The 24,726-nt window shown below is 31.9% G+C and overlaps 3 protein-coding genes across 3 annotated transcripts; all 3 read left to right on the top strand.

Moving 5' to 3' along the window:
* Window positions 1–583: 583 nt before the first annotated feature.
* LOC130823942 (auxin-induced protein 6B-like) lies at window positions 584–3,609 on the top strand. The gene is made up of 5 exons (XM_057688814.1): window positions 584–896; window positions 2,695–2,714; window positions 2,811–2,813; window positions 3,178–3,186; window positions 3,550–3,609. Exons 1-5 carry the CDS (start codon window positions 584–586, stop codon window positions 3,607–3,609), a joined length of 405 nt encoding a protein of 134 aa, XP_057544797.1.
* A 3,833-nt stretch (window positions 3,610–7,442) lies between these two features.
* On the top strand, window positions 7,443–8,647 carry LOC130824532 (auxin-responsive protein SAUR21-like). Its single transcript, XM_057689581.1, has one exon. The coding sequence runs from the start codon at window positions 7,534–7,536 to the stop codon at window positions 7,816–7,818; it is 285 nt and encodes a 94-aa protein (XP_057545564.1). The 5' UTR covers window positions 7,443–7,533; the 3' UTR covers window positions 7,819–8,647.
* Window positions 8,648–11,272: 2,625 nt separating this feature from the next.
* Window positions 11,273–12,031, top strand: LOC130824526 (auxin-induced protein 15A-like). Its single transcript, XM_057689569.1, has one exon. The coding sequence runs from the start codon at window positions 11,372–11,374 to the stop codon at window positions 11,660–11,662; it is 291 nt and encodes a 96-aa protein (XP_057545552.1). The 5' UTR covers window positions 11,273–11,371; the 3' UTR covers window positions 11,663–12,031.
* Window positions 12,032–24,726: the final 12,695 nt, after the last annotated feature.

Below are 24,726 nucleotides of genomic sequence, written 5' to 3'. Positions count from 1 at the left end.
TATCGATTTAAATCAATTCAAGTCCTAGAAATACTCAATAAATCCTAAATGATCAATCATGATGAAGAGAGCATCAAAGAATAAAGTTACCAAACAAATAGTGTAAAGTAGTGTAGTATATAGTGTCAGTACCTTAAATTATACTCCTACTCCGCACGAAGCGGTGGCCAATTGTGCTATTTGTATAAGTAGTTCCCGATAAATGCCCATACGACATACATAAGTAATTAATAAACCATAATTCCAATTGCCATGTGAAATATGCCTGAAATTCTTGGATCTGCTATAAATTAAACAAACCATAAATATTACTCTAAAAGCTCTAATATATTATGACATTTTCTTGGGATATACTATTATTTAAAATTAAGCTTCCTCAATTTGCATTGTCTTTAATTAATTAATGGATTTTGCCCTATTCCCATGCTTAGCTCTTGTCTCTCAACCAATTTAATGTCAAGTATATATAGAATTCTTGCCAAAAAAATCTATGCAACAATTACAAAATTTCTCTCATTATTTGCTTCTAGTTTAAAACTACTAATTCGATCAATTCACTTATTAGTCAATTTTTTTCTAAGACATGGGGATTCAACTTGCTGAAATGTTCCATACTAAGAAAGTTCGACAATTTATATTTTCTGTAAGGCAACAATTTTCAAAACAAAAGTCAGATATGCTAAGTGTTCGAGTTCGTCGAGGGCACTTTGTGGTTTATGTAGGAGATGAAGATGAAGAGAAGAAACGTTTCGTGGTTCCGATTTCCTATCTAAAACATCCTCTCTTTCAAGAACTATTGAGAAATGCTGCTGAGGAGTTTGGTTATGATCATGGAATGGATGGGTTAATTGTTCCTTGCTCTGAGATTTACTTTCATTATCTCATTTCTCAATTGAGTAATGCATGATCAACCAATGACACCAAAGAACATACATTTTTCAACTATTATTTAATTTACTTATTTATTTATTCATATTTGAAAGGTCATATAATAATCGAGTATATGATTGATTCTTATGTAAAAACCGTCAAATTAATTAATTTAATTATTTTATGTTAATCCCAAAATGCATTGCATATACTAAGTTCTTATATCCTTTAGAGTTTGCAACAATCAAATATGAAACACTACACCATTTTGTAGCTAGTGCAAACTCAACATGGATTGAGAGGATAATGAATTAATGATAATATCCACCTTAATGTATCATGGCACATCTAATATCAAATTATAGATGTATTTTAACACAACACTACTAATATAATAATAGTATATATTCATTTAAAAAAGGTTATAATTTTATATTATTTAAATGCCAAAATGGTTTGATTATTAATTCCCACAAAACTTAAAAGATAATTTTCACTAATGATAGAGCAACATGAATTAATGTCAATAATTATGTTACAACTAAATCCGTGTTGAATTAGTAGCATAATAATTTGATATCTTAAACAATGCACCTCACTAATAAAGCAATGATTATTTTTTTCATTGTACAATTCAAACCAGTTGACTTTCTAAAATGGCAATAATAGTATATAAATAATAATATCCACAAAGAAAAGTAAGTCAAATCAAATAATGAAGGTGCAAATCAAGTATGCAAGGTACTATGTCAACACATTGGGCCTTTCAAGAAATGATTAATCATTGATTAGCCATTAATCACTTTTGCATATGGGATCACGTGAAATCATGCATGAAACTATTTGATCTATAATGTAGAAGTATTAGCTACTCCTACTATATTAGCATGATATTTTATCATCTAAAGTTGATTAGGGAGTAGGGACCATGTGGTTTATTTGAAATACTATTATTGTTTTAATCTTAAGATTTTGAGATTGACGGTACAAATAAAATGATTTAAAATTAAGTTGAAAGAGAGCCATATAGTGTTACATTCTTCTCTTATTTAATTTGCTTCTTTCCTATTTTAATCCGATCTAAAGAATTTAACCTATTTTTATTTTTTGATAGCTCTATTATTTTTACTTTTTACACTTTCTCTCTTACTTCTAAATGAATATCTCATTACTTTAAACTATTATATCCAATTTTTTAGTCTCAACTTTCAATGTCAAAAGTAAACGAGTCCAAAAAAATAAGACAAAGAAGTATGTGTAACATTCGGAAAATTAAATATATAAATAATATATATATATATATATATATATATATAATAAAAATAATAATAATAATAATAATAATAATAATAATAATAATAATAATAATAATAATAATAATAATAATAAAAAGAATAATAGAAATCAGTTTTACGCCTTCCACTATTCATCATCATCTTCAACACTAAAATCTTTCAATCCCTAATCTCATAAACTTCAAGAATTGAAACAACAGCTTCCCTTCTCAAACCCTTCGAAACCCATGCCTCTCATCCCGTCCTTCTTTGTCTTCGATTTTCAAAGAAAGACGTTGCTCTACCCATCTTCTTTATCTGATTTCGAAGCAACAATATCCTCAATCATCTGATTTCGCGCTTGGTTTTCCAAGAAACGTAGCCCTTCCCTTAATTTTCGAAAGTGACGAATTGAAGCCCATCAGGTATATTCTACTCGATTCTTTCTTTGATTTTTTCGATACAGTATTGCAGCATTCATTTTATCTGTTCTCTGAATTCGAACCTCAATAAGTGTAAAAGCAGTTGAAATTTCCCATCCCTGAACCAGATTCTACCGAAATAGGGGAGGTTTGAGTGAGATTTGGTCCTGTTGATTAAACATCAAATCCAAGCCAAAAAATCAAACTTTGAATTTGAATTCTCGTTTCTTGCTGTTGCAAACAGAAGGTAATCCTTCTTGATTTTTTTTCCTTTGCTTTTCCTTACCTTAATAATTATGCTTTTTTTCATATAAAGGTTAGTTTCATTGATATACTTTCACTAGCATATTCCTTTACCATGTATTAAGCCCTAAATATTGATGCATCTTGGAATTTATATAAATAAATTAGATGAGTTATTAATTGGAAAATTTATGGAAAATGTGTTAACTAGTAAGTTTGTGATGATGAGAATTTAAGTGTGGACTATGATTTTAGTAGTAGATTATTCAAATTATTTAGTTGTGGTTAGTTCAGTGTTCTTGGATGTGATATTAACCTTTTCGAATTATGGTAATGGTTAAATGCTGATTGATTGGATGTTCTTGAAGGTATCTAGGGTTCGTGTGAAAATCATTAGTTGAATGGATAAATTAGCTATGTTCTTCAATGGATAGTTTGCTATTCTTGTTTGGATTCTTGGTTTTGAGTTAGATGAACATAGAAGTGTTGAATTGGAAAATACAAAGGGAATTGTAGAGAGGTATGATCTTTACAAGAATATAAGCTAGTCTAAAGCATGGTTATAAATATTTTGATGACATTTGAGGTTGGAGTTAGAACTTGCGCAATCTTTGAAATTAGAAATATTAGAATAGAAGCTTGAACTAAGATATTATCATAGGAGGAGATGCAATGACTTATATGAACCTAGTTTGTAGTATCATATGCTTTGTTGTGATGTTATATTTGTTATGCTTCAGGAGGCGATATCATCGAGGAACCCTTCTAGTGATCGTGGAGAAACCGACTTAGCTTCTTGAAGCGTTCTTGGTGACTAGTAGCAGTCCCTTAAAGGGTCTGGCCAAACAACATTCTTGAAGATAAACCTTTTTGCTAAAGCTCTTTTGAAATTGAAAATTGTTGAGACAAATGTTGTTGTTGACTGATTATGTTGATATTATAATATGGTCAATAGATCGGGCTTGCGAGCTGGTCATTGACGGAGTTGAGGAACATTGTTCCCTACGCCCTGTTTTTGAAGCGAGTTGTCATTCAGATATTGACTAGTTTCAACCGAGAGTGACATAGCCTTAGAGCTATGGGGCACCTCTCAAACTAGACTCCTTGTGCGCACATAGTTCTAAGAAACGGATGTTGCTTTTAAACCTTTGTTTGGAAATTACTTTGTTTTGTCGTTTTGGATTGTTACTTCTCATTCAGTTTAATCTGACTCTCTGTTGTTTTCAACTTTTAGCTCGTTTACAGATCAAAACCGGTAGGGCATGATGGGTTAGCGGTGCTGATTAGAGTTCCAAGGATGTTATATTGAGCTGAGCACGTGGGAATTATAGTGTTGTATTAGTTTCTTTGATAAATGTATATTAGACTTGGTTATGTTGGTTGTAGTGAATTTAAAGTGAATAGTATGATTAACTTGTATTTTGAGTTAGATGTTTGGCTTGAGATTTAGCTGAATTAGTTATGGTAAAGAACCGGTGACTCATTTGCCCAAGTTTGAAAGTATTATTTAAGTTTCCCGAGAAATAAACTCCGTGATGACCTTGTTTACTCAGTTTACGGTAAGTGGGGTTGTTACAGTATGAATTACTCCATTTTTTTGCACAAACACTTGATAGAAGTGATATAAAATAAGATGATAGAAGAGAATTGTTAAGGTACCTTGATTCACATATGATCAAGATGTTGAATTATTATTCAATAAGATGAGGTGAACTAATATGTGTACACTAAGATTAGGATTGATGAGTGAATATACCAGAGTATAAGTTTGAAATAAAGATATAGGAAAGGGATTTGAAATCGTAGTATTAAAACCAAATGAATAAAAATCATCCATTTTAATTTACTCCTGTGCAAAGATCGAAAGTGCATTGGTTAAAGACCTGAAAGGTTGGAAATAAAGGATAGGAAGAGATTGACGAATGTGATCTGGAAAACAATAGTGAAGAATGACATGTACACGAAGGTGACCGGAAAAACGCCTCAGAGACTCGAGGCGTGATACAATACAAGAGGCGAGGCAATGCCTTAGAAAAATGCCTCATGCACCATCTGTATGTTAGCTTTTGATTTTGCTTTATTATTTTTAATTTCAAGTACTAAAATACTTATCTTTGCTTGATTAACTAGGTTACCCTTATGCCCTGTTTGGGAACGATGATTTCATTTAGAAATTTGAAATTGGCTCAAATTTATTGTTTAGCAAATTAAAAATTTTCAAATTTGGATTTGAATAAAATTCCATCATTGTTTTTAAAGTAGTTAAAAGTTGAGAATTTGAGAATGACTACCCAAACCTTGTCATTCTCAAATTCTTCATTAATGATTTAATAAGTAAAATCCATAATTTGAAATGAAATACTTATTCTCAAACATTATTGTAAAAAAATAGTTGTTTATTTGAGTTCAAAAGAGAAAAAATCCTTTTATTTGAAAATGATTCTATCAACTCCTGCTATTTCTTTATAGCCACTAGATCCTTTAAGTAAATATGGTCAACTTAGACCTAAATTATTATGCCTTTATGTGTTAAAATATTGCTTATCTAACTTGTATGTCGTAATATTATGAATTTCATGTAGTTCAACATAAAACTACATTATCTTATCACTTTATATTCTATAGTAGTATTTATCTAACTTGTGTGTTGTAATAATATGAATTTCATGTTGTTTTAACTAGTAATAATATGAATTTCATGTCGTTTTAACTATTAAATATGTTTTAAAATTGACTTTGCAGCCCTTTAAAGAAATTGTGCGTCTTGCATAGGAAAAGCCAACCATAGGCGAAGCCACACCCGGGGTCGGCGGAGGCCCGGTCCCCCTTGTCGAAAATGCAATCCTTTGTTATTTTGGCTGGCCCCCCGTACTAATATATTATATAATTTAAAGAGTGCATAATTGTAACAAAAATTACAATTAATCAATGATTAGGATAACATATTTGTAATCTAAGGTTAATGAATCTAACCCAAATTTAAACTATTATTTTTTAGTAGACTAATAAATTTAATTAATGCTATAATGTCATTACTATTTATCTTTCACAATTTCACATTCATCCTTTTTTTAGTATGTGTACTCATATTTATGCTATCTTAAAATAGTGATTTTCTTTTTGGAGACTTAGAAGACAAATATATAAAGTCAAAAACACTTGATTTTTTTTAAAGGGAGTAATTATAGGAAAGCTTAAACTCTTTTTTTTTAAATATAATTTTTGCTATAATTCAAGTTTATTTCAGTTTATATAATTTTAAAATTTTATAGTTTAACTAGATATTTTATAATAAATAATTTGCTAGTATATCAATGGTCCCCTATCTTGAAATCCTGGCTTCGCCTTAGCCAGCGCTTTCGTCTTGCGCCTCGTAAAAGAATACCCTTTGCGCCTCGCACCTCTTAAAGCAAAGTTGATACTCGATAGGGTCAAATAAGGTATAATTTTTGCTAGTGACAATCACCATGTAGTTGCAATCGATCCATATATGCATCATTCAAGATTCCTCACTAGTCAATAATGGAAGGACGATGCATGAGTACATATAATTCAATCATCACAATTCACAAGCCATTACCTAAGTCAACTGTTTATATTGCAGAAAAATATAAGTGGAGAATAAAGATTTTGAACAATTAACAAAGAAAAAAGAAGACTAAATTCCTTTTTTGGTTCAAATAATCTAAAATTATTATATCCATAAGAAAAAAGGCCAATTTCGAAATTAAAAAGATCCTCAAAATCAAAACAAAAAACTAATAATCTAAGCACATAAGGTTCCTTTCAAGTTTTCATGTCACAGCGACATGTTTTTAACAGTTCCGATATACCTTATTCGACCAATTCGAGTTCTAAACCAATGCTAACTATTATTACAACAAAATCATATCACATGATCTAAGAATACATAATTCCTTTCAACTTTTCATGTAACAGTGACAAGTGTAACAGTTTAAATGCACCTTATTCGACCAATTCAAGTTCTACATCGATGCTAACCAATATTAATACAATTTGATAGTACATGTTCCAGAATTGCACAAAATCTAGGTAGACAAAGAAAGAAAGGTAAGACAACTTGGTATGTCACTGTACTATATAATATTAATGATTTAATGTCCCAGTTAAGATTATATTAGGCAAATTCAATCCATCTCAAGAAAGACATGTAGGAGCAACAAAATAACAGTTAAACAAGCAGGAGATGTGGTGAGTAAACAAGTGGTTTGTGAAGAGGCCTAAATGGGGTCATTCTTATCAATTTTTGGGCAAAGAAATCAAATTTAATTAGCATAATAAAAACCAGTTTTCTGTCACACATTTGCACAAATGGCCATATGGGACATATTTGCATACTATAGCTTCACATGGGTCTGTTAGACTGTTATCAATATTCTTTTCCTCCTTAAGTGTTTTCAATTCATATTTGGTACGGGCACATGTGGGGGCAACAAAAGTATAGGGCTCCTCCAACTTCAAGCTAAATTAGAACCATCATGTGATTGCTGATAATGTGGGTCATAAATATTATTTAAATTCTCAGTATGCTAATCTTGTAAAATATTAATATCACTGTGGCATCTCCCTATAAATATCACTCATCAACAATAAACCTTTCAAAACAAATCAGCAAGTTATCTCAAAGTCTTTTCTAAAAGCCTCTCCAATACTCTATAAGCCCCTTTTTTCCTTTATCAAGTCATTCATCAACTTATAGCACCATGGTTTTCCGGTTGCCTTCTATGATCTCATCATCCTCCAAACAATTCTTAAAATTGCACAGCAAAAATCAGAAAGAAGTTCCAAAGGGCCATGTCGCCGTTTACGTAGGAGATTTTAACGAAGAAAAGAAACGGTATGTAGTGCCCTTGACACGCTTAAACCATCCGGCTTTTCTACACCTTCTAAGTCGAGCTGAAGAAGAGTTTGGCTTTAATCATCCCATGGGCGGTCTCACTATTCCTTGTGATGAGGAAACATTTATTCATGTAATCAACCGTCAATAGGTTTCAATTCATGGAATTCACATTTCTTCAAATTTAGACATCGATACTCCATTTTACCACCACAAATTGATTAGGGTTTTTTGGTCCCAATAATATTTTCAAAATTGTATATATATACATATAGTGTATCTCACCTCAATAAAGGGGTGATTTTCAGTAGTTACAATCAATGAACAATACATTTTATTTATTCCTTCTTTCTCCCACCTTTCTCTCTCATCTCCGATCCCTTCCCCTTTTTGAGGATGCTCTTTATGCAAATCTAAGCAAGGATAACAAGCAATCAGTAAAAGCTTTAGACAACAATGATTCATTGCACCTACTAAAAACTTCCATTGTCAGAACTATGGCAAGAACTTTCATGAACGTAAAAATACGAAGTCAGCAAGAAAAATTCTCTTTCAGGATATTTGTATGATTTTCTCTTGACACTTTAAACAAAAAAGGTAACTGATAGTTGAAAAAGTGCCAATATGCCAACTTGTAACCTGCATTTTACAGGTTCAAATTTGCGGTAATGAGTATCCAAATAGAGTCTCAACCTCTTGATTGAGATATATCCGTACTAAGTGAAACTGTACATCAGTCGGAAATCTGAATAGAAAATCTACAGAACCCCTGATAAAAGTGAGGCTTGATGGTTGGATCCATTCCCGCAGCTCATTTTCCTTACTCCTGAATCCTGACTGGAGGAAATTAAAGGAAGTATGCACCGATTAGGGAAATATCACCTCACCGAATTAAAGGCGAAAGACCCAACAACAAATTTGTTCTGTAGTGAAGTAACCTTAAAACATGATCATTTAAGCTAAATAACTGAAAATGCTTAGGCTCCTGGGATGTTTTGTATTACTGCCTTTAAAAAATGAATTTGATCATATTAGGTCAATTGTGAAAATAAACACATATTAAAGCAGCATTAACTTTAAACAGGAGAACCAATCAATATGAACGTTAAGAACCAAATTAACGGTTGGGAATAAGGCTTCGTTTTTTTTTGTTAAAAGCAAAAGATGTCACATGCACATTGATCAGAATGGCAAATAAATCTCAAGTAACCAAAGGTTTCACTATGAGAATTGTCTAAACCCAACTTCAATCCAGTTGACTTTTCATAAATAAAAAGCCACAAATCTCCAATAGTTACTTAGAAGCAAAAGGGTCAAATCGAGGTTATGTACTCTGCACCTCACAGTCTTCAGGAGGAGAAAAAAAGGACAACAGACAGATCAACCTTAAAACTCAGTTAATACAGATCTTGCTAATAAATGCACTATTATTAAGCTCTATTTGTACGTTCATATAGAAACTAATTTTGGTATAGGACCCACAGCCACATTTCTGATTTGATTCCTGATCTAGTAATCTCCTCTTCTGTCCTAATAAAAATAACCAAGTATCATGAGAGATAGCCATTATGTAGCCAAAATCTTGCAAGCTATTTGCACATGCAATAATGCAAAGAGAATAATCTCAAACTCATGCAGTCACTAATCAAGTAAGATACCTAAATATATGATGGACAATATACTTATCCTGTTTATCTCAAAAAAAAATATACTTGATCCTGTAAGCATCTGTTCTGACAAAAATAGCACGACGGGCAGATTACTTTAGTGCATTTTCCACATTTAAACACTTAGAAAGAGATGGGGAATCTCCACATATCCAATACTCTAATATTAGCATAACAAGTCACAAGAAATTTTTAAGATGGCTCATATTCAGAAAAATGGAAGAAATGTATATATTAAATTGAACAGGGCTCAAGAATCAATATTCAAGAAATTCAGAGATGCAAAACAATTCAAAAGGTACTCATGTCCAGGTTGGCTCATCAGAACTATAGATTGATTTATTAGGGAAAATTAATTTCTAAAACTAATGATGCAACGATACATAAAGATTAGATTAGATTCACTGCATGGCACAATACCATAATAAGATAATTATAAAGCAAAAGTCAACAAATGCCACCTGGATGTATGTTCAAAGTTATAATACTCCAGAAATAAAAACATCACTTAAGATCAATAAGTATAAGAATGATGACTGAAGTTTAGAGTCAAAGACTAATAATCCTTAAAAAGATTCTATGGCTATGGTGAGAACTGACACTTTCTAAAAGGACTTCAATGTCCTTAAGAACCTCAAATTTTCTTCAACTTTCCAGATGCTTCGTTGGTACGACTATACAATAATGGACATAGTATTAATCAAGTATGAATGACACTTTCTACTCCATATTGCCAGAATAAAAGTCATATATACTGTCAATGTGACATTATGTAGATTAATAATAGATCATGTTTGGATTTCCATTAATAAATACACTAATTGAAACGGAGGGAGTAAGGATGGTGGGGATGCAACTCTAACAAACATATTTAGGAAAGTTTTGTTAGTTCTTTTGATTATGCTACAACCAGAAATTGTTACTTTATTATAATTTGTAGTAAGATAATAAGAAAAAAACCAAGAGGATGAAAGATTAGGTGGATGAGATAAAGAGAAAGAATGAGTTTTCAGATATGGGGATAAAAAGTGGAACAACGGAAAAAAAATGTAGCAAAATTAAAAATACGTCCCAAAATAGTAAGTGTAGAAAAATAGATAAGATAGAGGGAGTAATAGGATTGGACAATGTAACAACTTGTGTTCAGCTAATGAAGTATATGCTCCGTTCTTTTTCAGTTGCAATTTTTATTTATAAAAGCTCTCAAATATAAATGGAGAAATGTTGCAATGAAAATAGAATGGAGATAGTAGATTAACAATTCTAAACCTACCCTTAATAACCTAACAAATTTTTTTAAAAAAATCAAAAAAAAAAATAAAAATCACGAACTTTCAAGGCACTGCGGGATGCAGGCGCACAGCTTGATTTGCATTTGTGGCAAAACCATTTACAAAGAAAACCTTAACATGCAATTAATATCCAATGAATTGGATGCTTCAAAGGAAGGTAGGGCATAAATATCTTGGAATGAAGAAAGAAAAGATCATGATGAAATATGAAAAATCAAGTGTACACTGAGGATGAGGTCATCCCTTCCAATCTGCGTTAAAAATGCTGTACATGAAGAAATATTATAGTCCAGTGCATCAGTCGTTCTGTTTAATTAAATCATCGGTAACATTTGCAAATTTGCAGTGCAGAGCCGCGTAAAGAATATTTATTATTCATTTTTGGCACAAGCAACCATGAATTAATTTCTAGGTAATATGTGATGGCCGCAAAACATATAATATATGGAAAAAAATTCCTGATAAAATTTGTTGAGCCTTGTTATCAGAACCATGTGAATATTGATAAGGTGGGTCATATTCACGTATCCTCGAAGCACGCAAAATATAATCCAAAGTGACCAAGTTGTCAAATTAAAGCTTTAGTCCTCCAAACATTCAGCTTGTCATTTACTATAAATACCACTTGTTACCAACTCAACCTTCCCAAACACAACTACTTCTTCCCACCTTCTAAAACTCTTCTCAGTCTTTAATTCTTCCCCTGCTCTTAAATCACAAGTTCTATCTTTTGAACATAAAAATCATGGTTTTCCGATTGCCTTCAGTCAACACTAAACAGCTACTAAAATTACTCAGCAAAAGACAAGAAGTCCCAAAGGGCCATGTTGCAGTATATGTAGGGGCTTATGACCAGGAAAAGAAAAGATATGTGGTACCTGTATCCCGCTTGAGCCATCCAGCATTCCAAGACTTGCTTAGCCGTGCTGAGGAAGAGTTTGGATTTAATCATCCAATGGGTGGTCTCACTATTCCTTGTGACGAAGAAACCTTCATCAGTGTCCTTAGAGGTCAAGTCAAATCATCATGGAGCTGATTATTGGTTTTATATCCGTTTTCTTTTCGGAATTTGCCTTGGACTCTTTGGCGACGATTACTTAAAACCCAGATTTTTCATGTGTGCACAAACTCGGTTCCCACTTTTTTAATGTGGATGAGTTGCTATATTCAGTAGTTAGAAGTTAGAAATTCAGAATGACTTACATCTGTAATAAGTTGATATTCTGATAAAATCTTTTCATTTTTTTCATTTTTGTGCAAATTAACAAGAACAAATATGGAGCTTGAACAATTCCAACCTCAGAAAGCTAAGAGCAGAACTGATTTGAAAAAACAATTAAATTAGGTTCTCAACACAAAAATTGCAACACAAGAATAAAGATTTACGATAAAATTAAGTACCTTACTTTCACGGCTTTACAAGCATTTGGAAACAATAATTATGTTTGACCACAATCAAATTTGTAACTTCTGCTAAAAAGCAACAATTATTTCCAAAACAGGATTTCTGCAAACAGTATGATGGCAATTTTCCAAACTCAGATTAGTATACATATTAAGATCCTTAATTAATTATTAGCAAAGAAAGATAACAATATTGCATCTATCTATCAACTACAAAAAGTGATCCATTAAAATAAAAGTCAGTTAATTCATCTGTGAATGATACACAAGATTTAGATTAAACAACAAGTGGTCCAGACCTGTGTTACTTACAAATCATTCCACTCCAAAGTACTTACAGAAAATACTTGGATAGATGCATGCGGCACAGTACGACAGTTGGAAACCGTAAAGTTACAGAAAACTTAGTGTCAGAAAATACCTAGGTTACACTGATATCCTAGGATACCTCAGTTACACCTTAAAAAAACTTTCAGATGATAAAAGACAAATTTTCAATTTACTATAAAGAAATTTGTTGCTTATATATATATATATATATATATATATATATATATATATATATATATATATATATTACAAATTCTCAAATGAGACTAGTCCAATGTATATTTACTGTCTTAAAGTGATCACTTATAAACCTTAAGGTAATCATTTACAGTTTTAAAATGATTATTTTTTTAGTATAATCTTAAAAGTGATCAATTAGAAAAAAAAGACTAATTATATGAATTCATCTCATACAAGACTTGTTGTATTTATTAAACTGTTAAAAGAAAATGATCAAACACCTTAGTTTGCATGCCACAACTATAACATTCAATCACCTGGATTGTAAAGAATAGAAAAACATTATTCTTCCAACTAAAAGATGTCAAAATTTATCAACAGTTAACAGGAAAATTCTATTCTATATTGACAAGAGTTTAGCAAAGTTTTGAAACTCCTAGATTGTGGTTTGTCGTATGAATATCTTGTGATTTACATTTGTAACTTGTAATTAACACTCCATCAGATTATATTCATGGATTACAAGTGGGCTAAAGAATAAGAGAAAGTGTAAGTAAGGTGAGGAATGAGTATTGGATCCAAGGAAAGAAGCAATAAATAAATAATTGGTGGGTTAATACATAAAGAAGAAATACTAGCACTAATTATTTAGGCAGAATATATTGGAAACTATTAGTGGGGAGTTAATTTCAACAATCTAATTATAAATAAAATTATGAAACTATTTATTAGTTTAAAAAAGGATGAAAATCAAAAAGTGAATGTAAATTTAATTTGGAAGTCATTGGACAAGGTTCGAACATGCTTCCATGTTCGAAGTATATCACAAGATTTGGTCTCGGATTATTCAAAATCAAAAATTCAAAAGGCATATTCACTTGGAAAATTATGGATTAATCCACAACTTTGTAAATAAGAGATTCTCTTATATACATGTATTATGTGTCCATAGAAATATTTAATAAGATCATTACAAATTTAGACGCAAGTTCTATATCTAAGAAGGTATAACAATATAGATATTTAAAGTTATACATTAACTTATAATATATTGTCACAAATTTCCAATTTTATAATCCTAAAATATAGAGAAATGCTACATGATACTTAATATGCTGTATGGATTTGCAATTTGCCAAGAATGTCTTAAATTGCTTGTTTCAAATGGGAATCAGCAGGGAATAAGTTTATTAGGAAACACAGTAAATGCTAACTTATATAGCTACTATGCATGTATATGCAACCTAGACATTATGCAAGTAATACCTATGTTACTTAAATCTAACTTCAACTACTGATTCAATGGCTCTATACAGTCAATGCCATTGCATTATAACTAGAGCTAAGAGTTTCAAAGCGTGTGTATATTTTTCATGAGCTAATTCGAGTCTATACACTCCACTTAAAACTTTATCCACATGCTCGAGATTTACAGAAATTTTTTAACAATTACAACATGTGGGCTTAGACAGAAAGTTTGACTATGGGGTATGCAGCTACTGCAGTTCAATTGCCTGCTTCACTGCAGGCTTCATTTTTTTTCTTCCCATCTTTATTCATATGTGATAAAAAATGGGCCCCATAAGAGAATTAACCACACCAAAGCTTTCTTCCATAGTAAATTTGGATTTCAAGTCACCCTAAGGGTCACCCTCCGAAAACAATTAGAGGCGAACTAATGAGGTTTCTCAAAACTCAGTGCAAAATTTCACATGGATCTAACGAGCTGAATCTCCAGTTTCCAATGTTCAGATGCAGTAGCCAATCTCAAATAAGAGATTTCTTAGATATTAAGGATTTATCAAAGCTCTTGGGTTTTCATCGGATAACCATGAATTAGTCCTACGGGCTTGCCCACAGAAAAGCCATGATGAGAAACATATATGATCAATATAGCTGATGAATAACATGTGAAGATTATTAATAGAAGTGGGTCCTTCAGATAAAAATAAATAAATTTCTAATGGGTATAAATAGGATGCTTATCTTACCTATCTTTCCAAAATCAAGAAAAAAAAAAAGCAAAGTCTTCTTTCTATTTATCAAAAAACATTAGCTAGGTTTCACAGTCATCCTCTCAAGTATCAACTTCATACTCTATTATCCCGTCAAAATGAAAATACATTCTATTTTTTGTAATGCCAGACGAGTACTGAACTTTCCATCATTTCATAACAAACAGAAAGCAGTTCCAAAAGGGCATTTCACTGTCTATGTTGGAGAAGGAGAAAAAAAGAGATATGTGGTGCCACTTTCTTACCTGAGTGAACCTGCATTCCTGGAACTGCTTAAAAGAGCTGAAGATGAATTTGGCTTTAATCCCCCTACAGGTGGTCTAACCATTCCTTGTGAGGAGGAAGCATTCAGAAATCTTACCTGTAAATCCCGTTCCATGTCAGTAAAGATATAAATATATACAGACGCAAAATCAGATTAGAGAAATTGCTTGGAACAATTTTGATGAGTTTTATTAGGCTTTCCCTTTCTAATTCTATTGAGATTAATTGTGGTCCTTAGTCATTGCTATGGACTTTATTAACGCTTTTTAATATGATGTAATATTTTTATATTCTTAATAAGTGAGCTTCAGAGAAGTCTACAGCACATCAGAATTTCAAATTTTTACAGCTTACTTATATACACAAAGAAGTTCAATTAGGAAGTGAATGATAACCAAGTCTGATATATTTAAATAAAAATGAAGAAAATAACAGCAAAGATATCAAGTGAGTATCGTGCCTAATTATTTAGCCATAGTATACATCTTCAAGAGTATAGACAAATCATATCACATGCTCCAGAAACATGGCTATGAACTTTATATGAACATAGGTTCTTACAAATTGCAATGACAATTATACAAATATTCCATTTTATTTTTCAAGTGTTATGGCACAGTCCGGTAAATAAACCAAGCTTTTAGAATAGCTTGCTGGTTTTATCATTGCCACTGACATGATAATAACATGTTCTGTAATTATGGAGTTGCTCCAATAGTGTGCTAAAAATATGTGTATATACAGAACTGTTAAAAATAGCTTATTAAGGTAAGACAAGTCCTAGGTAATGTTCGCTCGTCGGACACTAATCCAAGCTATCCACTACTATTATTACATAAGTCAAACCGTAGAGAACTATTTCTTGAAAATTTACCTTGTTTATATAGACAAATGGACAATGTAGGAGCATACCAAAAACAATATTACAAACTCGAACATTTAATACTATTATTTCTGCCTTTTCTCGCTTTCAAAATCACTCTAGATTTTGACAACAATCCAAGTAATACATGAAAATAATTCAGTGGAACTATGCATTGTAAAGGGTTAGCAATGTTATTCAAAAAACTTATCGATAAAAAGAGAGATAGGAAGAGAGAGAGAGAGAGAAAGAACCCCTCAAATCAAACAAGGTGTCTTGTATTAGTTTCAGGATAAACAAATATGGAAACTGTTGAACTATTAAAAGGATAAAGAAATTAAGAAATTCCTTTTTAATTGTATTTACCGGTTACTAGGACATTATTGAGATGCTAGAAGTTCATTCTATTACCCCAATGTCATAAGTGGCTCTCACTTAGAGTGATTTAGGAGGCTTGCGTGTACGCAATCTTATCCTTATTAATAATAAAACTAATAAAGATATTATTTTTGATTGACCCTTGGTAGCAAACGTCATGTGCAACTTCACATATATAAGAAGTGCACATGATTTAATGTGTCATTATACTTTAGTCCATTATAATCCTAAACTAAAGAATAGTGCATTGATAATTAACAAGAAACAAATTTCGGTAACCAACAAGATTCAGAATTGACATTAGCAACTCTACGATATTTTGCTTCAGCACTAGAGCGAGACATGGTAGCTTGTTTTTTAAATGAACATGATAGTAAGTTATCACTAAGAAAAATACAGTTATCAACACATACACACCGATCTACATCGATATAGGAGATAAGAGAAGAAGATGAAGAAAATATTTGGAACCCATGATGACGAGAGCTTATTAAATATCCAATAATTTGGCGGAGAGCAAGCATATCAGAGGAAAAAAACTACAGTCGCGGATGCGTTTGCAGAAACGGCTGTAGTGTCGCATATAATGGATGTAACAGAGAAATAACGCAAATTGCGGTTGATTGCGGTGTGATTTTTAAAAAAAGAAACAAACAATGAGAGTTTTGAACTTATAATTGCATTTATGTTGTTGAATTATTATTATGTTATAGCTATTACAATTGCAATATTTGAGGTTCTTTTAGTTTATAATTAATTCACTATTAGTTATTAATTAATTATTTTGTTTATCAACTAAAACTATCAGTAACTATAATTTAAGTGATCGTAATAATTAAATTTAATGGATATTAACGAAACTTTAACATGGAGACACATAGCGTTATAACGGTGAATTATCGTTATAACGGTGAAATAACGGGCGTAACACGTTACATAACGATTAACGCGGCATTTTGACTGTGAAATTTCACGCACCGTTATATAACGGAATTTGATGTTGCGACAACTCTCAAACAGGTTATACAACAAGCGTTACACAACGTAACGGGAAAGTTTTTATTCCATGTATGAGAGTCTATAGGATTAAGCATAAATAAGCAAACTTTTTGTATCGAATACGAAATATTCAGCTTTGTGAAAAGTGAGATATTGTAAGGCAATAGTAGAGTGTAGGATCTGCATATGGGTCTGTAGAGTGAACTCTAAGTTTTGGGCTTTGTGTCCTCTGGTTGGGACATTATTTGCATGAGATCATGCCAACACGAGCAATAATTTCAGTGGCTGATAAGTGCAATTATTTGCACTTATTGCGTCTATTTTTATGCTTCTTTGATGAAGTTTAGTGGTGGTTTAAGATTGTTTTTAGTCCATTTACTCTAGTTTATAATATTTTGATCCGTTGGGAGTAATTGGGTCGATTTTGATGATATTGGGATATATTTGTGCAAGAATTGTGGCTCTTACAATTGCAGGGCACTTTGAGAAGGAGATCGATGCTCACGAGTCAAAGAATGAATGAAGTCCCAATCCCCAAAGGAAAGCCTACTCGGCCTTAAGAAGGCCAGTGAGTTGGACAGCCATAGGGTGGATGTGGTCTTCATAAATGAGTTTGTATGCAGCCCCCTCGTAGAAAGGTGAGACAAAGTCCCTAGGATCAAGTCTCTGGTTGTAAATGACCCTGAGACCATGCTTGCAAGGGATCCTTAATCCTTGCCATTTCCCACACCCACAAGTCATTTTTTCAAGGGTGACAGGGAACTTGACATGGTCATCCTCACCTCAAACTCTTCACCACCAGCTGCAGTGACATGGTAAAACCTAGACTCATCAGTCCTAGTTGCCAGCACCCTTTTGCATGCTCTATCAGCTCATTAGGTTCCATGCCCACTGCTTTACCGAACCTCCACTGCTTTATCGAACCTAGAACCCATCCTTTTCATGCACCAATTCCTGACAGATTAATTATTTAAAAAAAAACCACAGTAAGAAACAACAATTTTTTTGCATTGAAATGAGCAAAACAGGCATACAAATTTACCTTCCAGCAGTGTCAACATGTCCCTGTTAACCTTTGTTATTACATTGAATAACTCTACGAAGTTTGATGTATTATGATCACAACAACCTGTCCTGTTGAATATGTGCACACTCCACTACTCTTCTGCATTTATGAGATAATAATAATAATAATAATAATAATAATAAATTAGTTTTACGTGACTTTCCTTTTCCAACCTCCCACTTTGTCTAATAACTCCTTTTCATATTTTTTTTTCCTGTACCTTTTCTCACTTCTTTTCAACTGTCATTTTATATCTTTCTAAATAGAATAGTATTGCTATTCTTTTTCTTTTATGCTGATTATCAATTTTTTTCTTCTCGTTTGTACTATATTTTTCAATTTTTAGTCATTTCCTATCTACAATCACAAACAATAATTTATACTTTAAATGTCAAATTCATAGACGAAGATTATTAGGAGCGTACGTTAATATTCTAGGCTGCTTCACAAGGTAATTTTCAATGTCCATCCAATTAAGATTATCCCATTAGTATTATGTGCTAAATGATATCGCGTGTAAATGTGATGTGTGATTTTTTTTTCTATGGTATATTTTATGTATTTATCATTTACATTATATTGTATATAGTATTATTTTGTTTCTACTAATTTAATTTATAATATTATAATTTTGATGATGAAATAAAATGTGGTTAAATTTGGAAGAGGAATATTTATGATATTAACTTATATTGCCACTAATAATGTTAAAATAGTGATTTAGCAAATAAGACTACAATTGGATATTCTTGAAATATGTACCTGTTGAAAAAATTTATGATCATAGAATAAAATATGCAATGTATGTTCTATTACATGATTGTATGTTCATGGCTTATTATAAAAAAAAATATATTATATTACTTAAAGTGAATCATTAGGGAAATAAAGCCCTTCTACTTTTTTAATCCAAGTATATATAGGGGTGTTGACTGTTAGGTTAGTATAGCTACGACATGTTTTCATTTATAATACTTCATACAAACGATATATCGTCTTTCTTCTATTTGTTGTGATTTAAGTAGGAGGAGTGTGCACATTAGGGTTACCTGAAACTACTCTGTTGGCCTTGATTATTTGAGGTGATGACCTCTTGTTGAAGTAAGTATAGGGGTAAAGCATCGACCTATTGGCGTTCTCATTCCCTCAAATTAGAATTTACAAATTCTAGTGTCAAACTTTGACTATGATTTCTCATCAATCTCAATATATATTTTCTAAATATCAACTTTTTAGAATTTTTAAAAACTCACAATTAAAATTATTTGACTTTTAAATTTGCATTAAGATTTGCACAAAAAGTAAAATGGAAAGAATAAATGAAAACAGAAGGACTATCAATTAATAATTGGCTTATATTATGTTACCTTATGTGCACAAATTGATTTTCAACTCAAGTATATATATTATTTTCTTAAATAATTTTAAAACTGTTGTGATTGACAATACAAGTGAATGCATTGTCATTCATGAATAGTGCTACATTTGTAACCTTTCACCCATCCTTTTCTATAAATACCTACATGGTATTGTAATGTAAATATACGAGAAGTAGTAGAAAGATAAAAACAGATATAAATTTATCTCTTATACTAATATTTCTCCTTATATTCTCCCTACCTCTTAACACGTTATCAGCACGAGCTCTACCTTTAATAATCAAGAAGGTAATATTTTTATAAACCTAATTAAGCATTTTTTTTTCTTCATCAGCATCCACAAATGGACCAACAATCAAATGGTGTCAACATCATCATCCAAGGTGTTTCTAACACATTTTTATATTTTATAATTGAGCATAATTCCATACCCTTCACTACAAACCCAGCAAGGACTGATTTAAATCAGCTCCGACATAATAATCCCAATAATACTAATGGTCCACCAGTACCACCAACTCGTAATTCACATGTACGACCAACTAATAATCCACTAGTTCCACCGACTAATATTCCACCAGTACGACCAACAAATAATTCATCAACACAACCAACTAATAATACCCCAACAACAACAAATGAAAATAAACCCCCACCAAGTAATAAAAGAACCAAACATGATGAAGGAGAAACAAGTACTAAACGTTGCAAGATAAATTTAAATGACCCATAAAATAATTTATTGGACAATACGTCACCTTTACGGATGACAAGGACACTTTATTGCTTTTGTTATTATTTTATTTTATACCGCCTATATGGCTGGTTAATTGTCTTTCTTTTTTTACCGCCTAAATGGACGGTTAGTATTATTTATTTATTTTTGTTATTCTTTAAACCGCCTATATGGCTGGTTAATTGTATTTCTTTTACCGCCTAAATGGACGGTTAGTATTATTTTTTTTTCTCGTATATTTATATGTGCATTTTTTTATTTGCAGTATTTGCATTTATATCCATGTGCATTTTTCATTTACCTTTTACTTTACGTATTTCTTTTAAGTATACATAAATAATACGGTATATTGTACAATTTGGGATAACCCTCTATAAAATAGGATTACCCCAATTTTTTTACCACATACCCCTTATCCTTTCAACTTTACTCTTTACATCAAAAACACTCCTTCTCCCTCTTCCTTCCACCGACAATGTACCACCATCACAAAAACAATCCATCTTCTTCCTCTTCCCATACCTTTAGATTTGATGAAAATTTTGCTAAACTCAAATTATATATCTCTTTAATTATGGGTTTGGTGGTCCTCCTTGTAGCATTAGGAATTATAATAATTATGAAGAAGTAATTTATTTTGAAGAGGAAGAAACAAAATGCACATGATTTTCTTTGTCATATTTTCTTTTGTTTGTTAGTGCATTTTATATGATAAATTATACTAATATATTATGTAATTACTATTTTCTTACCCTCTTTAGCATTTATTGTCTTTAATTTTTTCTCGTTCTTCTCATTGTTATTATTATTATCATTATTATTTCTCTTGTTCTTGATTTATTTCTAAATTTATTATCTATAACAAATTCATAATAATAAACCAAGGGGGAGAAGATTATGAAATTAAAACATCATAATTTTTCTAATGGTTTATTATTATGAAAATATAAGAATTATTGCATTTTCATATACTTACAAAACAATTATATATTATGTAGCAAAGTATGGCAGAAATTACCAAAAGGCTATTCAACATATTAGATTTAACTGGACAAAAATTCTTAGAATGGAAAGAAGATGCCATCATGAATTTAGAAGCTCAGGGACTTGAACATACTGTATTGGAAGTAAAGGATCCAATTGATGGAACTCAAGCTGCCAAAATAAAAGTAGCTACAAATCAAGAAAAGGCCAAAGCCTTAGTCCTCTTGAGGCATCATATTCATGATAGCCTTAAATCTGAATATTTATTTATAAAAGATCCCAAAACATTGTGGGACTCTCTTGTTGAAAGATTTGATCTCCACAAAAGGGTGCTTCTTCCACAAGCTAGCCATGAGTGGAAGAATTTAAGATTTTCTGATTTTAAGACTCTCAGTGAGTACAATTCAACATTATACCGGATTGCATCAATGTTGAAATATTGTGAGCACCCGGTGAGTGATGCAGAAATGATTGAACTCACATTATCTACTTTTCATCCATCAAACATTATTCTGCAACAACAATATAGAGAAAGAAATTTCAAAAGATATTCAGATCTGAGTGTAGTACTCTCACTGGCTGAACAGCATAATGATCTTGTCTGGAAAAATCATAATATGAGACCTATTGGATCTCAAGCTATCCGTGAGACACACTCTACTAAAACACATGTGCCTAAAGCACATGCTGTTGAAAATAAAGGCCGTGGAAATTATAATAACCGTGGTAGAGGACGCGGAAATTTCCGAGGAAGAGGACGAGGACGAGGCCGTGGAAATTTTAACGGATACGGTAGAAAGTTTCAAGGATCCGGTAGAGGCCACTTTCCCCAATATTATCAAAATGATTATTACAATAATAATTCTCGAAGGGGAAAACAAATTGGTTATCACAATAAAAATAACCATCAAGAAAGAAAAGAAAGTATTTGTTACAAATGTGGCATGACAGGGCATTGGTCACGTACATGTCGTACTGCCAAACATTTGGTGGAGCTGTATCTAGCTTCCCAAAAGAAAAAGGGAAAGGGTGTGGAAACAAACTTTAATGAAGCAAGCACCTCAATGCCTAATGTCGATCCTTACAATAAAGCAAGCACGTCAATGCCTAATCTTGACCTTTCAGACTTCTATTTAGATGGCGATGAAAATGATAAAGAATATGACGAAGATATTTGAATTTTTCTTAATAATGTTGTGATGCTTATTTAGTTGTATTTCTTTTTATATGCAATCTCCCTTTTTATGTATTGATATCACCTTATGTTAATGAAATTTTATTTTAACTATCTATTTATTTAATATGAAGATATGGATCAGTTTGAAAATGGAGTCAAATATCAATGCCTCCTAGATAGTGGAACAACTCACACTATCCTAAAGCACAAAGAATATTTTTCTGAGTTGAAGATGGTGAAAGCAGATGTCACCACAATCTCTGGAATCACTACACTAATAGAAGGATATGGAAAAGCTCAAATAATACTTCCTAATGGGACAAAGCTAGTAATTAATGATGCTTTATATTCGAGTAAATCTCGACGAAATCTCATAAGTTTCAAAGATGTACGCCAAAATGGTTATCATTTAGAAACAATGACCGAAAATCATACTAAATATTTATGCATCACATCTGAAAAATGCGGCAAGAAAAGCATTCATGAAAAATTACCAGCATACTCATCGGGATTATATCGCATTAATATAAAACCGGTTGAGATAAACATGGTATCTAACCAGAAGTTAGATAATAAAGAAATGATAAATTTATGGCATGACCGATTGGGTCATCCTGGTGTGGGAATGATGCGAAAAATTATTGAAAATTCAATTGGGCATCCAATGAAGAAAATAAGAATTCCCCAACCAAATGAATTATCATGTTGTGCATGCTCACAAGGCAAATTGATAATTAGACCATCTTTAAATAAAATTGCTACTGAAACACCTAAATTTCTGGAAAGAATTCATGGAGATATATGTGGGCCAATTAATCCTGCTTCTGGACCATTTAGATATTTTATGGTGTTGATTGATGCCTCAACACGATGGTCACATGTAAGTCTCCTACAATCTAGAAATGTGGCATTTGCGAAATTACTTGCTCAAATCATTCGATTGAGAAATCAATTTCCAGATTATACGATTAAACGAATAAGGCTTGACAATGCCGGAGAATTTACATCTCAAACTTTTAATGATTATTGTACGTCAATTGGAATTGGCGTAGAACATCCAGTAGCTCATGTTCATACTCAAAATGGTCTGGCTGAATCATTGATTAAAAGACTCCAATTAATAGCAAGACCATTATTAATGAGGTCAAAATTGCCATCATCTGCGTGGGGCCATGCAATAATACATGCATCGTCATTGATAAGATTAAGACCAAGCGCTTATCATAAATATTCACCACAACAATTAGTGCATGGTCAAGAACCAAATATATCACACCTGAAAATATTTGGATGTGCAGTATATGTCCCTATTGCACCACCCCAACGCACAAAAATGGGTCCGCAAAGAAGGATGGGAATTTATGATGGATTTGAATGCCCATCAATTATCAAATATTTAGAACCAATGAGTGGTGATTTATTTAATGCTAGATTTGCGGATTGTCATTTTAATGAGACAATATTCCCATCCTTAGGGGGAGAGAAAGTGGACCCAAATAAGAAGGAAATAGATCTCACATGGAATGCAATGCATTTCAAAATATATGATCCAAAAACGAATGCTTTTGAACAAGAAGTTAGAAAAATTGTCCATAATCAATATATTGCAAACAGATTACCTGATGCATTTGTAGAAACAAAGCAAGTGACAAAATCATATATTCCTGCGGCAAATGTTCCGGCACGAATTGAAATTCCCACTGATAACAAAGCCACTGAAAATGAATCTATTGCACGCCGGAAGCGTGGAAGACCACTTGGTTCAAAGGATTTGAAACAAAGAAAATCCAAAAGGTTGAATGAAATGGCAAATTGTAACACCCCGTAATTTATCGGGTTTAAAAATAATATAATATATAATAAAATAAAATATAACAATATGAAATAAATAAGTAATATTAAATTATATTATTTTATATAATTAATTATACGCAAAACAGAGTAGGTTAACTTTAACGGTAACGAGTTTTATCGCATGACGTTTTGTTTTGATTGTGATAATAACACCATAATTACTCAATTAATTAGTTATATTTAAAAAAAAAATAGAAGTGGGAATGTGAAGGGGGGGGGCTGCCGGTTGGAGCATGGGAGGAGTTTTTGTAACTCCTCTCATAATGGTGTAATTAGGAGTGTTAATTGGCCCTTAAACTCTTTATTTAATCCTAAGCATCAATGGTCTTCTTCACATTCCTCACTTTACCTCACACTCTCAAAGAAAATTCAGAAAATTTTTCCCTTTGGTGCTTGGTTTTCGGCAGCCTTAGTAAAAAAAAAAAAAATTTTTGTTCAATTCAATCTTCAAATCCAAGGGGTAAGTAAGTTG

This window comes from Amaranthus tricolor, chromosome 1, assembly GCF_026212465.1.
Source record: "Amaranthus tricolor cultivar Red isolate AtriRed21 chromosome 1, ASM2621246v1, whole genome shotgun sequence".
NCBI lineage: Eukaryota > Viridiplantae > Streptophyta > Magnoliopsida > Caryophyllales > Amaranthaceae > Amaranthus > Amaranthus tricolor.
This window is presented reverse-complemented; position numbering and strand designations above follow the sequence as displayed.